This window comes from Anomaloglossus baeobatrachus, chromosome 11 (assembly GCF_048569485.1).
Source record: "Anomaloglossus baeobatrachus isolate aAnoBae1 chromosome 11, aAnoBae1.hap1, whole genome shotgun sequence".
Lineage (NCBI taxonomy): Eukaryota > Metazoa > Chordata > Amphibia > Anura > Aromobatidae > Anomaloglossus > Anomaloglossus baeobatrachus.
The window spans coordinates 177169379-177183256 of NC_134363.1; the positions used below are offsets into that span (position 1 = coordinate 177169379).

The window sequence follows — 13878 nt, forward strand, 5'->3', positions numbered from 1 at the left end:
ATCGCACAGAGCTTTTTGTAGGTTTGGAAGCTCTGCAACGGGTTGTCTCTGAGCTCTGGGTTTTACGCTGGTCCTGGAAGGTGCCTACTCAGATGCTCCTCGTTCCTGGTGATTGCTCTGCTTCATTAGGGACCATGCACGCCCGGAACGTCACCAGTCATACTTCCTGGTTATACAGTAGTGCTATCGGCTCCCGTAGTGTTTAGTGATCTGATGTTGGCTCTCGACTCTAGACTGTTGTTGACTCTTCTCTGCCTGTCTTCCTGTTTTTGTCGTTACCTCCAGGCTGCCGACCTCAGACCTCCTCCTGACCATGTCACCGCCTTCCCCTTGTATCCTGTACATAGTCTCCTGGAATCCTGACCCTTGGCTTGTATCTTGACCTCGTCTCTGTCTGCTCCCAGTGTCCTGTCGTTACCTCCTGGCTGCTGACCTCAGACCTCCTCCTGACCATGTCACCGCCTTCTCCTTGTATCCTGTACATAGTCTCCTGGAATCCTGACCCTTGGGCTTCTATCTTGACCTCGTCTCTGTCTGCTACCAGTGCCCTGCCGTTACCTACTGGCTTCTGACCTCTGCTTGTCTGACTACCTCTCCATTTACTGCATGCAAGTAGTGTCTAGTGCCACCTAGTCACTGGCATCACTGGTTCACTGCAGCCTCGTCTCGCAGTCTTTACTGTGGGACCTACCGCAGGGAACTTCGGTGACATCACAAGATGAATTGATTGGTGGATCCGCCGGCAAGAACTCGGTTCACCTCTCCCTGCCTCCTACGATCTTCCAGCAAGGTCCAACTATAAAGGCTACAAGGCCTAGGTGCAGAGAACCCCGGTGACGTCACAAGGTGAATCGAGTTCATGCTGGCAGATCACTGGGGTTTCCTGCAGATCTGCTGGCATGAGCTTGGTTCACCTTGTAATGTCACCAGGGTTCCCTGTACCTAGGCCTCGCAGTCTTTACCGCGGGACCTTGTTGGAAGGAACTCCGGTGACATAGGTGCCCTGGTCTGTAAGGCGATCCATACCTCAGTAACCCGGTAGCGATCGGGTTCCTGTGATCACATTACAGGGACCTGATCGCCAGGGAGAGGTAAGCGATTCCTCTCCCTGTTTCCTGAATGCTGTGATAGCACTATCACAGCATTTAGAGGGTTAAACTGCCGAAGCAGCGCGGGCACTGCTCCTGGCAGCGAGAGCCAGTTTCTGACTGTAAGATCAGCTGGTGACCTGGCAGCGACTGCGGGGGTACAGCGCCAGAACCAAAAAAAAAAAAAAATATCGATGGTCTGCAATAGAGACACAGGGTGCCATGGCCTTATCACACAGGAAGAGGCTCCAAAGGATAGAGGGACAATGGACATACTGTACATGTATACGAGTGTCCTCAAACAACCATGTAGCATACAGAGGTTCATTATTTATGCTATTAAGGCATAACTGTACCTTCATACGTTCCTCTCTTTGCTTTTTCAGCAGGGCGATGATTTCCTCCCTTCTTTTAGCCTTTAAAAAGCAAATAAAGCAAAACGGTTACCTTCATGTGAAGAGCTATGGTATTAATGGTGCTATAAAAGTGAATAAATATTATTTTATTAATTATTCATGCAAACTGCAGTACAGAATGCAGCCAGGTGTGGTGCTGTTTTTTGGACTAAAAAAAAAACAAAAAAAAAAGCAGTGATCCGGTTTTTTACTTTTGGACAAACCCTTTAAGTCAGTTCACACCTCACACTTGACAGCTAAGTGACCTATACGGTCACAGTCGTTTAATAAACATAGGCTCATCTGGTGGGCAATGCAATAATTACTTTATTTACCCCAAAATTACATTTTCAGCCCAAAGATTTTCTTCAGTGCTGGCCACGAGGTGCCCTCATTCTGTGTAACTTTGTGTTCACTGCCTGTTGTCAAGTGTAACCACCTCCAGCAGCACGGGCACCAAAATGACTACAGGCAGTAGAGGGGAGTCTTTGTCCCTTTACAAAAAGCGGGGCAAGCCATTGTCCCTCTACTGAAAGCAGGGGCGGGTCCTTGTCCCTCTACTGAAAGCAGGGGCGGGTCCTTGTCCCTCTACTGAAAGCAGGGGCGGGTCCTTGTCCCTCTACTGAAAGCAGGGGCGGGTCCTTGTCCCTCTACTGAAAGCAGGGGCGGGTCCTTGTCCCTCTACTGAAAGCAGGGGCGGGTCCTTGTCCCTCTACTGAAAGCAGGGGCGGGTCCTTGTCCCTCTACTGAAAGCAGGGGCGGGTCCTTGTCCCTCTACTGAAAGCAGGGGCGGGTCCTTGTCCCTCTACTGAAAGCAGGGGCGGGTCCTTGTCCCTCTACTGAAAGCAGGGGCGGGTCCTTGTCCCTCTACTGAAAGCAGGGGCGGGTCCTTGTCCCTCTACTGAAAGCGGGGGCGGGTCCTTGTCCCTCTACTGAAAGCGGGGGCGGGTCCTTGTCCCTCTACTGAAAGCGGGGGCGGGTCCTTGTCCCTCTACTGAAAGCGGGGGCGGGTCCTTGTCCCTCTACTGAAAGCGGGGGCGGGTCCTTGTCCCTCTACTGAAAGCGGGGGCGGGTCCTTGTCCCTCTACTGAAAGCGGGGGCGGGTCCTTGTCCCTCTACTGAAAGCGGGGGCGGGTCCTTGTCCCTCTACTGAAAGCGGGGGCATGTCCTTGTCCCTCTACTGAAAGCGGCGGCGGGTCCTTGTCCCTCTACTGAAAGCGGGGGCGGGTCCTTGTCCCTCTACTGAAAGCGGGGGCGTGTCCTTTTCCCTCTACTGAAAGCGGGGGCGTGTCCTTGTCCCTCTACTAAAAGCAGGGGCGTGTCCCTCCCTTGTCTCTCTACTGAAAGCAGGGGCGGGCCCTTGTCCCTCAACAAAAAGGGGTGGGTGGCTCCTTGTCGCTTTACAAAACACACGGACAGGTCCTTGTCGCTCTACTGAAAGCAGGGGCGGGTCCTTGTCCCTCTACTGAAAGCAGGGGCGGGTCCTTGTCCCTCTACTGAAAGCAGGGGCGGGTCCTTGTCCCTCTACTGAAAGCAGGGGCGGGTCCTTGTCCCTCTACTGAAAGCAGGGGCGGGTCCTTGTCCCTCTACTGAAAGCAGGGGCGGGTCCTTGTCCCTCTACTGAAAGCAGGGGCGGGTCCTTGTTCCTCTACTGAAAGCAGGGGCGGGTCCTTGTCCCTCTACTGAAAGCAGGGGCGGGTCCTTGTCCCTCTACTGAAAGCAGGGGCGGGTCCTTGTCCCTCTACTGAAAGCAGGGGCGGGTCCTTGTCCCTCTACTGAAAGCAGGGGCGGGTCCTTGTCCCTCTACTGAAAGCAGGGGCGGGTCCTTGTCCCTCTACTGAAAGCAGGGGCGGGTCCTTGTCCCTCTACTGAAAGCAGGGGCGGGTCCTTGTCCCTCTACTGAAAGCAGGGGCGGGTCCTTGTCCCTCTACTGAAAGCAGGGGCGGGTCCTTGTCCCTCTACTGAAAGCAGGGGCGGGTCCTTGTCCCTCTACTGAAAGCAGGGGCGGGTCCTTGTCCCTCTACTGAAAGCAGGGGCGGGTCCTTGTCCCTCTACTGAAAGCAGGGGCGGGTCCTTGTCCCTCTACTGAAAGCAGGGGCGGGTCCTTGTCCCTCTACTGAAAGCAGGGGCGGGTCCTTGTCCCTCTACTGAAAGCAGGGGCGGGTCCTTGTCCCTCTACTGAAAGCAGGGGCGGGTCCTTGTCCCTCTACTGAAAGCAGGGGCGGGTCCTTGTCCCTCTACTGAAAGCAGGGGCGGGTCCTTGTCCCTCTACTGAAAGCAGGGGCGGGTCCTTGTCCCTCTACTGAAAGCAGGGGCGGGTCCTTGTCCCTCTACTGAAAGCAGGGGCGGGTCCTTGTCCCTCTACTGAAAGCAGGGGCGGGTCCTTGTCCCTCTACTGAAAGCAGGGGCGGGTCCTTGTCCCTCTACTGAAAGCAGGGGCGGGTCCTTGTCCCTCTACTGAAAGCAGGGGCGGGTCCTTGTCCCTCTACTGAAAGCAGGGGCGGGTCCTTGTCCCTCTACTGAAAGCAGGGGCGGGTCCTTGTCCCTCTACTGAAAGCAGGGGCGGGTCCTTGTCCCTCTACTGAAAGCAGGGGCGGGTCCTTGTCCCTCTACTGAAAGCAGGGGCGGGTCCTTGTCCCTCTACTGAAAGCAGGGGCGGGTCCTTGTCCCTCTACTGAAAGCAGGGGCGGGTCCTTGTCCCTCTACTGAAAGCAGGGGCGGGTCCTTGTCCCTCTACTGAAAGCAGGGGCGGGTCCTTGTCCCTCTACTGAAAGCAGGGGCGGGTCCTTGTCCCTCTACTGAAAGCAGGGGCGGGTCCTTGTCCCTCTACTGAAAGCAGGGGCGGGTCCTTGTCCCTCTACTGAAAGCAGGGGCGGGTCCTTGTCCCTCTACTGAAAGCAGGGGCGGGTCCTTGTCCCTCTACTGAAAGCGGGGGTGGGTCCTTGTCCCTCTACTGAAAGTGGGGGTGGGTCCTTGTCCCTCTACTGAAAGCGGGGGCATGTCCTTGTCCCTCTACTGAAAGCAGGGGTGGGTCCTTGTCCCTCTACTGAAAGTGGGGGTGGGTCCTTGTCCCTCTACTGAAAGCGGGGGCGTGTCCTTTTCCCTCTACTGAAAGCGGGGGCGTGTCCTTGTCCCTCTACTAAAAGCAGGGGCGTGTCCCTCCCTTGTCTCTCTACTGAAAGCAGGGGCGGGCCCTTGTCCCTCAACAAAAAGGGGTGGGTGGCTCCTTGTCGCTTTACAAAACACACGGACGGGTCCTTGTCGCTCTACTGAAAGCAGGGGCGGGTCCTTGTCCCTCTACTGAAAGCAGGTGCGGGTCCTTGTCCCTTTACTGAAAGCAGGGGCGGGTCCTTGTCCCTCTACTGAAAGCAGGGGCGGGTCCTTGTCCCTCTACTGAAAGCAGGGGCGGGTCCTTGTCCCTCTACTGAAAGCAGGGGCGGGTCCTTGTCCCTCTACTGAAAGCAGGGGCGGGTCCTTGTCCCTCTACTGAAAGCGGGGGCGGGTCTTTGTCCCTCTACTGAAAGCGGGGGTGGGTCTTTGTCCCTCTAATGAAAGCAGGGGCAGGTCTTTCTCCCTCTATGCAAAGCAGGGGCAGGTCTTTGACCATCTACTGAAAGCAGGGGTAGGTCTTTGACCATCTACTGAAAGCAGGGGCAGGTCCTTGACCATCTACTGAAAGCAGGGGCAGGTCCTTGACCATCTACTGAAAGCAGGGGCAGGTCTTTGACCATCTACTGAAAGCAGGGGTGGGTCTTTGTCCATCTTCTGAAAGCAGGGGTGGGTCTTTGTCCATCTACTTAAACCAGAGGCGGGTCTTTGTTCCTCTATCTGAAAGCAGGGGCGGGTCAGAAGTGTAGTTGGGTCTTTAACGCTCTGCTCCTACTCTCCTGTCTGACAACGTTCATACAGACATAACAAATAAAACGGGCTTCAACTCAGGGCATGGACGATGGCAAGGACAGCACATGCTGGGAAGTGAGGGAAAGGAAGTCCTGAACCTATAATACTGGAAGAATGCTGATAAAAAACTGCCCACCATAAAAGAGCGGCTGGCAAGTTAGTGACACAGCATGGAATGGGGATTAACCTCGTATACGCACAGTTTTATATTGTTGTAGGAGGTGAGAGCAAGACCATGAGATCCCGGTCCTGTGTGAAAATGAGGGGTCCATGGAAGAATTGTCCTTGCATCTGATGGGCACTCCGACTCTTCTTAGGTCATATTGTGCTGAGCGGAGAGAAGACATATTACCCATAAAGCAAGTGATCACTCATTTCATGGCTCTCTCCTGGTTTCAGCTTTGTTATATGTCATGTAATTACTCGGTGGCCATTTATATCCACATTTCCCAATAATAATCTCCCTATGAACAGCAGAAATGTTTATCTTCTGATTGATGCAATCTGCTAATTATCATCGGGCAAGCGGCAGAGTTCATTAACCTGAGTGATGGGGCCGATCAATGACGGCCGTAATGTAGTGACTGGCTCCATGTGCTACAGCGTCCGATAAATCAGAGCCCAATGCAAGAACAACCCAACCAGGTCCAGTCCAATCAATCACATCTGTCACCAATACACACAACAACCCAACCAGGTCCAGTCCAATCAATCACATCTGTCACCAATACACACAACAACCCAACCAGGTCCAGTCCAATCAATCACATCTGTAATCAATACACACAACAACCCAACCAGATACAGTCCAATCAATCACATCTGTCACCAATACACACAACAACCCAACCAGGTCCAGTCCAATCAATCACATCTGTCACCAATACACACAACAACCCAACCAGGTCCAGTCCAATCAATCACATCTGTCACCAATACACACAACAACCCAACCAGGTCCAGTCCAATCAATCACATCTGTCACCAATACACACAACAACCCAACCAGATACAGTCCCATCAATCACATCTGTCACCAATACACACAACAACCCAACCAGATACAGTCCCATCAATCACATCTGTCACCAATACACACAACAACCCAACCAGGTCCAATCCCATCAATCACATCTGTCACCAATACACACAACAACCCAACCAGATCCAGTCCTATCAGGGCTACGACGCGCGGGAGGCCCGAGCAGGGCTACGACGCGCGGGAGGCCCGAGCAGGGCTACGACGCGCGGGAGGCCCGAGCAGGGCTACGACGCGCGGGAGGCCCGAGCAGGGCTACGACGCGCGGGAGGCCCGAGCAGGGCTACGACGCGCGGGAGGCCCGAGCAAGGCTACGACGCGCGGGAGGCCCGAGCAGGGCTACGACGCGCGGGAGGCCCGAGCAGGGCTACGACGCGCGGGAGATCAGAGCATGGGAGGCCGTAGCACTCACCATGCACCATGGACTCCTTATACAGCCGATTAGTTGGAGTGCCTAGATTCTGACTTCCACCAATCAGATGTTTTAACCCTTGATGAATAAATTATAATTACATATCACATCGTGTATATACCTATGTATCAGCCAATAAATGGAAAATGTGAAATCTCATAATTTGTAAAGAGTAGTAAAATGGTTAAATCCATCGACAGCAGCAGCGCCCCTGCTACTCCGCTGATCCGACTTGGAAAGAAATGTTTAATGTCTCCTAATGGACTGGAAGCACTGCTGCTGCAATTAATTGGAAGCGCGTATTTGCTGACTTGCAGAATGCACTGCGCTGCACAGCTCAGCTTCGTCAGGAGATACTATAAAGATGTGTACGGCTGGCGCGAGGCCCGGGGGCTCTTTTTACATTAAACAGAAAGAATTTTACTGGAATGGGAGCAGATTTACCAAGTTATGGATGATTATGGGGTGCACGTGGGTGGGCTTGGGCACATAAAGTAGCTGGGATGAGCAGATATTACAATGCACTCATCTATGCTGCTCTATACAGACCCCGATGGGTGCAAAGATCTAGTGACAGAAGAGAATCTTGGCCAAGCATTTGACGGTTGTCGGCTGGTGCCAAGCACCTCCGGCGGTGGCTTATCTCCGGGGGGCAAAAACATAAATAAATCAGGCATTGTAATTCAACATGGTCAATACTTCTCTACCAGACTTCTTCCATTGGGGAAGAGTTTGAAGGTCCAAATACATGTGTGGCCTCATTGAGACGACTTCCACGAGGATCGTACGTTCTTACAATATGGATTAGCACAAGAAGAATCCTGTGCAGATTTTGATGATAATCAATCATGAGTAATTTCAGCTGTGAAGTCAGCAAAATTGTAAATGAAGCTCTGAACTGGACGCCGAATGTAATTTAGGAAAAGTACGAGAAAAGTAGCGCAGAAAATGTATCACGTATCCAGGCGCGTTCTCCGCAGGACGCAGATAGAAGGGAGGATCCATCTGAACAATTGGTTTTTCCAGATTTCGCGCGGCGTCTGATTACTCCGGGAGAATTCATTACACGACATTAGCACGTGCACGATAAAAGGATTGCTGGATATAAAATGCACGGCGAGCATCTATAATCTAATAGAGGTTATTATGGGAATCGGGGCCGTCACTATTAGTTAGGGTTATAATGGAGATAGGAAGACATCAGGGAGATTTCATTATAGCAGTGGTTTACCTGTCACTGCCAATATCAGAATTTATATATACACATATACATACACATACACACATATATATATATATACATATACACACACACACACATATATATACACACACATATACACATACATATAAACCCCCTGCATACACTTATAAATTAGTGCAACTCACAAATGCCCCATGTGATAGTGGTGTAACAGCTGTAGATACCCCATATAACAATGCCCCCCAATAGTAATGCGAAAGCCACAAAAGTCCCCCCAAAACAGCACAAAAGAAAAGTGTGGACACCTCACATATCTGTACAGAAGCTGCAGACGATTCCTATACAGTCACTGTTGCCCCCCTGCCCCCTGTATTAATGCAAAAACCAGAGATGCCCGGTATAACAGTGCAAAACAAGATTTCCCATAAAACAGTGAAACAGCCACAGATGCCCCCCAAACAGTGCAAATGTCCCCGATGGCCCACAATACAGTGCTAATGTTATAGATGCCCCCAATACAAGGTGTCCAAATGTCACTGATGCACCCCAAAACAGTGTGTACAAATTTCAAAGATTCCCGCCCAAAACAGTGCAAATGTCACAGATGCCCCCCAAAACAGTGCAAGTGTTACCGATTCCCCCTAAAACAGTGTGCACAAATGTCACTGATGCCCCCCAAAACAGTGCAAATGTTACAGATTCCCCCCAAAACAGTGTGTGCAAATGTCACTGATGCCCCCCAAAACAGTGTGCACAAATGTCACTGATGCCCCCCAAAACAGTGCAAATGTCACCGATTCCCCCCCAAAATAGTGAAACAGCCACAAATGCCCCTCAAAACAGCGCAAATGTCACAGATACCCCCCCCCCAAACAGTGCAAATGCCCTGCCCAAAGCAATGTGACAACCCCAATATTACTGCAAAAGCCCTACTTGCATCATAACAAAGCAAAAAACAAATATAGCACATAACAAAGCCCCCCTGTAATATTGCAACAGGCACAGTCAGTTATAATGGAAATATGGGGAGATAAGGTATGCACACCAGTGACTATGTAAGGGGAATACATGGAATAGCAGAAACTGCTGTGTGAATACTGACTTGAAAAATTCAATAGCTATATGTAAGAATGAAATGTGAAAAATGGAATCTGCATTACTGCCATGAATATATGAATCAAGAGAAATTTAGCTACTGAATTGATCAATGCAATAGAGCCCCAACACTACGCCAAAGTATTTCTCTACGTTGGGGTCCCGAGCTCGTGTGTGTCCTCTCATGCAGTTAAAAAACTTACCGTGTATGGGAAGCTGAGACCCAGGCTATAAATACGTATGATATGGATTGGCAATAGGTGTGTTGGGGAGGGTTCACAAACGAAAAACAAAAAAAAAAATTTCTCTTGATTCATATGTTCATGGCAGTAATGCAGATTCCATTTTTCACATTTTCACTCTTACATATAGCTATTGGATTTTTCATGTCAGTATTCACACAGCAGTTTCTGCTATTACATGTATTCCCCTTACATAGTCACTGGTGTGCATACCTTATCTCCCCATAGTGATGTTTTTTTAGGTTTTTGCACCCAGTTCAGACTTAGAATGGTGTTCCAAACGTTATCCTTATAGTTATAATGGAAAAGCCACAGATTCCACTTATAACAATGCAAAACCAGCACGCCACAGGGCACAAGCCAGATGCCGCATACAATAGTGTAATAGACCCCAGTGCCCCCCACATCCACATTTATCCCCACACTGCTGGCCGCATATACCAGCGCAGCGGCCCCAGACGTCCCCCCTAGGGCAGATACAGACGGGTGCAGTATGTCCGTATTCTCCGCGCTACGTATCAATGGCGGAAGCACCGTCCTGCTGTCATATGTGGGAACTCGCGGCCTTTATGGCTCCGGTAGGAACACACCGGTGGCTTCGGTGATGGACCGTGAACGTGGCCTCCTGGATAGCTGAGGCTTATACACTGCGGCCACGTTCACAGCCGTGGATGTGGCTCTCGGGGGATCTGTTATAAGTCATCGCTCCTCGGGGACTGCGCTCGCTTTATGTACAAGCTTTCTTTCCAGTATCATCTTTTGGGAAAAGCCACATGGAGGTTACACCTGCGGGGTAAGTCCAAGAGGGTCTGGCTCACTGTAAGTGCTCAGGAAAATAACAATATATAGTAGAAAAAAATCCCGGCACGCTTCTGAGTCATAAGAAACAATTAATTTGTGTTCAAACTAGAGTTTATTTTGATTGAAATTGACGTTTCGGCAATTTTAGCCTTCATCAAAATTCAACTAGACAAAGGAAAAAAATATATACATACATGTATTAGTACCATACTATGTCAACTCATTATAATATATAGAAAATACAACAAAGAAAAAATACCTATATGGTATATAACAGATAATTCTCTCAATATAGGAATCTTGATGGATTATCCTGTGACAGACATCAAGAAAAAGGAGGGTCCATTAATTGAAAAAGACATATCATAAGAACTATACAATAAGGTGTATATGCCCAAAAATATAAAGAACATATTATATGAATCACATAAGGGAACAAAATTCCAAGGGCCAAAAAGAGTACAAGAGAATAAAGTAATAAGGGTTTTTTTTACCTGAAAAGGGATAGAAGACATTAAGTGAAATCCAGTGTATAAGGATATAATACCGCTATGTGGAAAGCTGGGAAATAATAAGAGTAGAAAAAAGGAAGTTTAGAACACCTTACTAACAATAAGACAATACAAAGCAAAAAGGCCCATTGGATAAGCTGGAGAGCAAAGCAGTATTACCTGTGTCCAGGGTGATCAGCGGTGGAGTGAGTAGAGTGAACTGACAGAGAGGGTTTATAAAGGGGAAGGGCGGGACAATTGAAGCAATTTCCTGAAGATGGAATAAAAAAAAAAAAAAAGGAGAAAACAGGAGAAACAGAGAAAGGAGGACCCAAAAACTTCCATGGAGATGGCGGTGAGCGTCAGCGTAACTATAGGAAAGAGGGGAAAGAAGTAAAATTACATGTCAAAGAAGCAATATCATATCATTAGATATACGGCATTTAATTAAACAGCAAGAGTGGGTTTAATATGCTTACAAAATGGTGAGAAATACATCACAAGGGTATATGAAGACACACGGAAATAATCTGAAATATCAGAATAATGATGTGTCGGTATAGAAAACAGCACAGATAAGACGGACCTCAAATAAAATAAGATAAACTTAATGATACTCATACTCCCTATTGAGACCGTGAGGGGACAGGGTACCCAGCGTATGGATCCAATAGGATTCCCTATTTTTAAGTATACCGACCCTGTCACCGCCACGTCTCAGTGGAGGAACATGTTCGAGAACTTGAAACCGGAGCTGGGAAACAGTGTGGCCACACTGAATGAAATGCTGAGGGATGGGTAACATTGTCAACTTGCAACGAATAGTGGATTTGTGTTTCCCGATGCGGTCTCGGATATGCTGGGTGGTCTCCCCAACATATCCGAGACCGCACGGACACTTGATAAGATAAACTACGTATGATGTATCACAAGTAAAAAAATCTTTAATGTGAAAAATCTTTCCTGTACGTGGATGAGTAAACTGACTGCCTTTAATAACATTGGAACAATGTGGGCAATGTAAACAAGGATAAGTGCCCTGTCGTGGTGTAGAGAGGAAGGATTGACGGGATTGACGAATAGATGACCCAATATCGGCCCTAACTAGAAGGTCACGGAGATTGGGGGAACGTTTATAAGAAAAAAGGGGTGGGATAGAAAATTCAGATATTTTCGGATATGATCGCTGCAAAACTGGCCAATGCCTCAATATGATGCTTTTAATAACGGAATGAAAAGGATGAAATGTATTAACAAATGTAGTAAAAGGTCCTGTGCGTTTAACCGAACCAGTGGAAAAACTTTTTTGAAGAGCAGAGCAAACCACTGATGGAGGATAACCCCGTTGGAGAAATTTATGAGACATTTCTTGATGTCTGCGAGAGCGTAGCTCATGATTGGTAACTATGCGTGAAACCCGTTTATATTGAGAACAAGGTAATGATTGTTTCAAATGGCGGGGATGACTGCTGGAATAATGCAAAAGACTGTTGCGGTCTGTGGGTTTTACATATAAATCAGACACAATATTACCCAGATGATCCATGGAGATAAGCGTATCCAAAAAATTAATAGCTGAAGAATCAGTATGTTGTGTAAATGTTAAACCAGGAACCCTTGTATTGAGAAAGTTGAAAAAATCGTCAAAAAGGGCATGAGAACCCGAAAAAACGATAAAAATATCATCAATATAACGTTTGTAAAAGGTTATATGGGATTGAAAAAGAGGATGATTATATACAAATAATGACTCGAAATGCGTCATAAAGATATTGGCATAAGGGGGAGCAGCATTAGAACCCATAGCGGTACCCTTAATTTGGAAATAGAATTGATCTTGGAAAAGAAAAAAATTCTTATGAAGAATAACATGTAATAATTCCAAGCAAAATTCTTTCTGTGGGGACGAAAAATCACTGTAAGTATCCAAAAACCAATTGACCGCTCGTGAGCCTAAATCGTGATCAATACTGGTGTATAGTGAATTTACATCCAGCGTGACGAGAAACGAGTCAGGTGGAAATGGACTGTGAGATTTAAGTTGGTGAAGAAAATCATCCGTATCCCGTAAATACGAGGGGGTCTTGGTGACAAGAGGAGATAAAATACGATCTAAGGTTATTGCCAATGGTGACAATAAAGAATCAGTGGCAGCAACAATCGGGCGTCCAGGTGGATGCCATAGATTCTTATGTATCTTAGGTAGTGTGTACATGACCGGAATGACCGGATTCACCTTATTAAGATAAGTAGCTAATTTAGAATCAATGACACCCGAGATGGAAAAACGTTGAATCAACTCTAAGATGGTACGTTTGATATCATGGGAAGGGTCACCCGATATAGGTAAATAAGTGGAACTGTCTGATAACTGTGACAAAATCTCAGATGTGTAATAACTCTTGTCCATAACCACCAGTGAGCCGCCCTTGTCCGCTGGCTTGATAATTATCGAAGAATTATTCTTAAGGGACTGTAATGCTTGGGTCTCACATGGAGTTAAATTATTCTTGACCCGTAACTCACCCCGTTTGACAGTATCAATGAAATTATTAATGTCAGTCTTAACGAGAGATACAAAGGTTTCTGCTGGGTGATAGTTGCGTGGAGGCATGAAACTACTGGGCATAGCCAAATTTAATGATGTGAATGAAAATAGTGAACCAGACAAGGTGGAACTCGGATCAGGCAGTATCTGATTAAAGTGAACTTTTAACCGAACAGATCTAAAAAATTTATTTAACTCTTGATCGAGTTTAAATGTATCAAAATGAGGAGTCGGGCAGAAAGTCAAGCCCTTTTGAAGGACTTGTGATTCGAGGGGGGACAAGGTGTAAGAGGAGATATTAAAAATGAGGTCCGCCTTACCTGAGATCTGGTGGTCATCCGATCTCCCGATTGAAAGTCTCCTCTGTCCCCTCCTCGTCGTTTTGGTGGCAGACCGCGTCGTGGGCCTAAAAAAGACGTCTGTGGAAAATCCCTCTCACTGCCGGAGCTAGCAGATGATGAATAATCGGGTCTGAAAGGTTGACGTCTACGTGCGGGAGATTCACCGCACCGCCACCGATAGACTTGTCCGCGTTTATAATCACCCTCGTCTCTCATAAATTTGCTACGTTTACGTTCCTGAAGAGATTTCTTGTATTCTGATATGGTAGATTCCATTTTGGATTTCATAGTAACAAGATCAGAGGATGAAAAAGTGTTGGTT

The 13878-nt window shown here is 48.0% G+C and overlaps 1 protein-coding gene across 3 annotated transcripts in view; it reads right to left on the reverse strand.

Annotated features, from left to right (window-relative positions):
• Positions 1–13878, reverse strand: part of HOATZ (HOATZ cilia and flagella associated protein) — a 41946-nt gene that overhangs the window by 14337 nt on the left and 13731 nt on the right. For all 3 annotated transcript variants that reach the window (XM_075327390.1, XM_075327391.1, XM_075327389.1), the window contains exon 4: positions 1445–1504. In XM_075327390.1, the coding sequence (XP_075183505.1) occupies positions 1445–1504 (60 nt within the window). The remainder of the gene's footprint in view (positions 1–1444; positions 1505–13878) is intronic.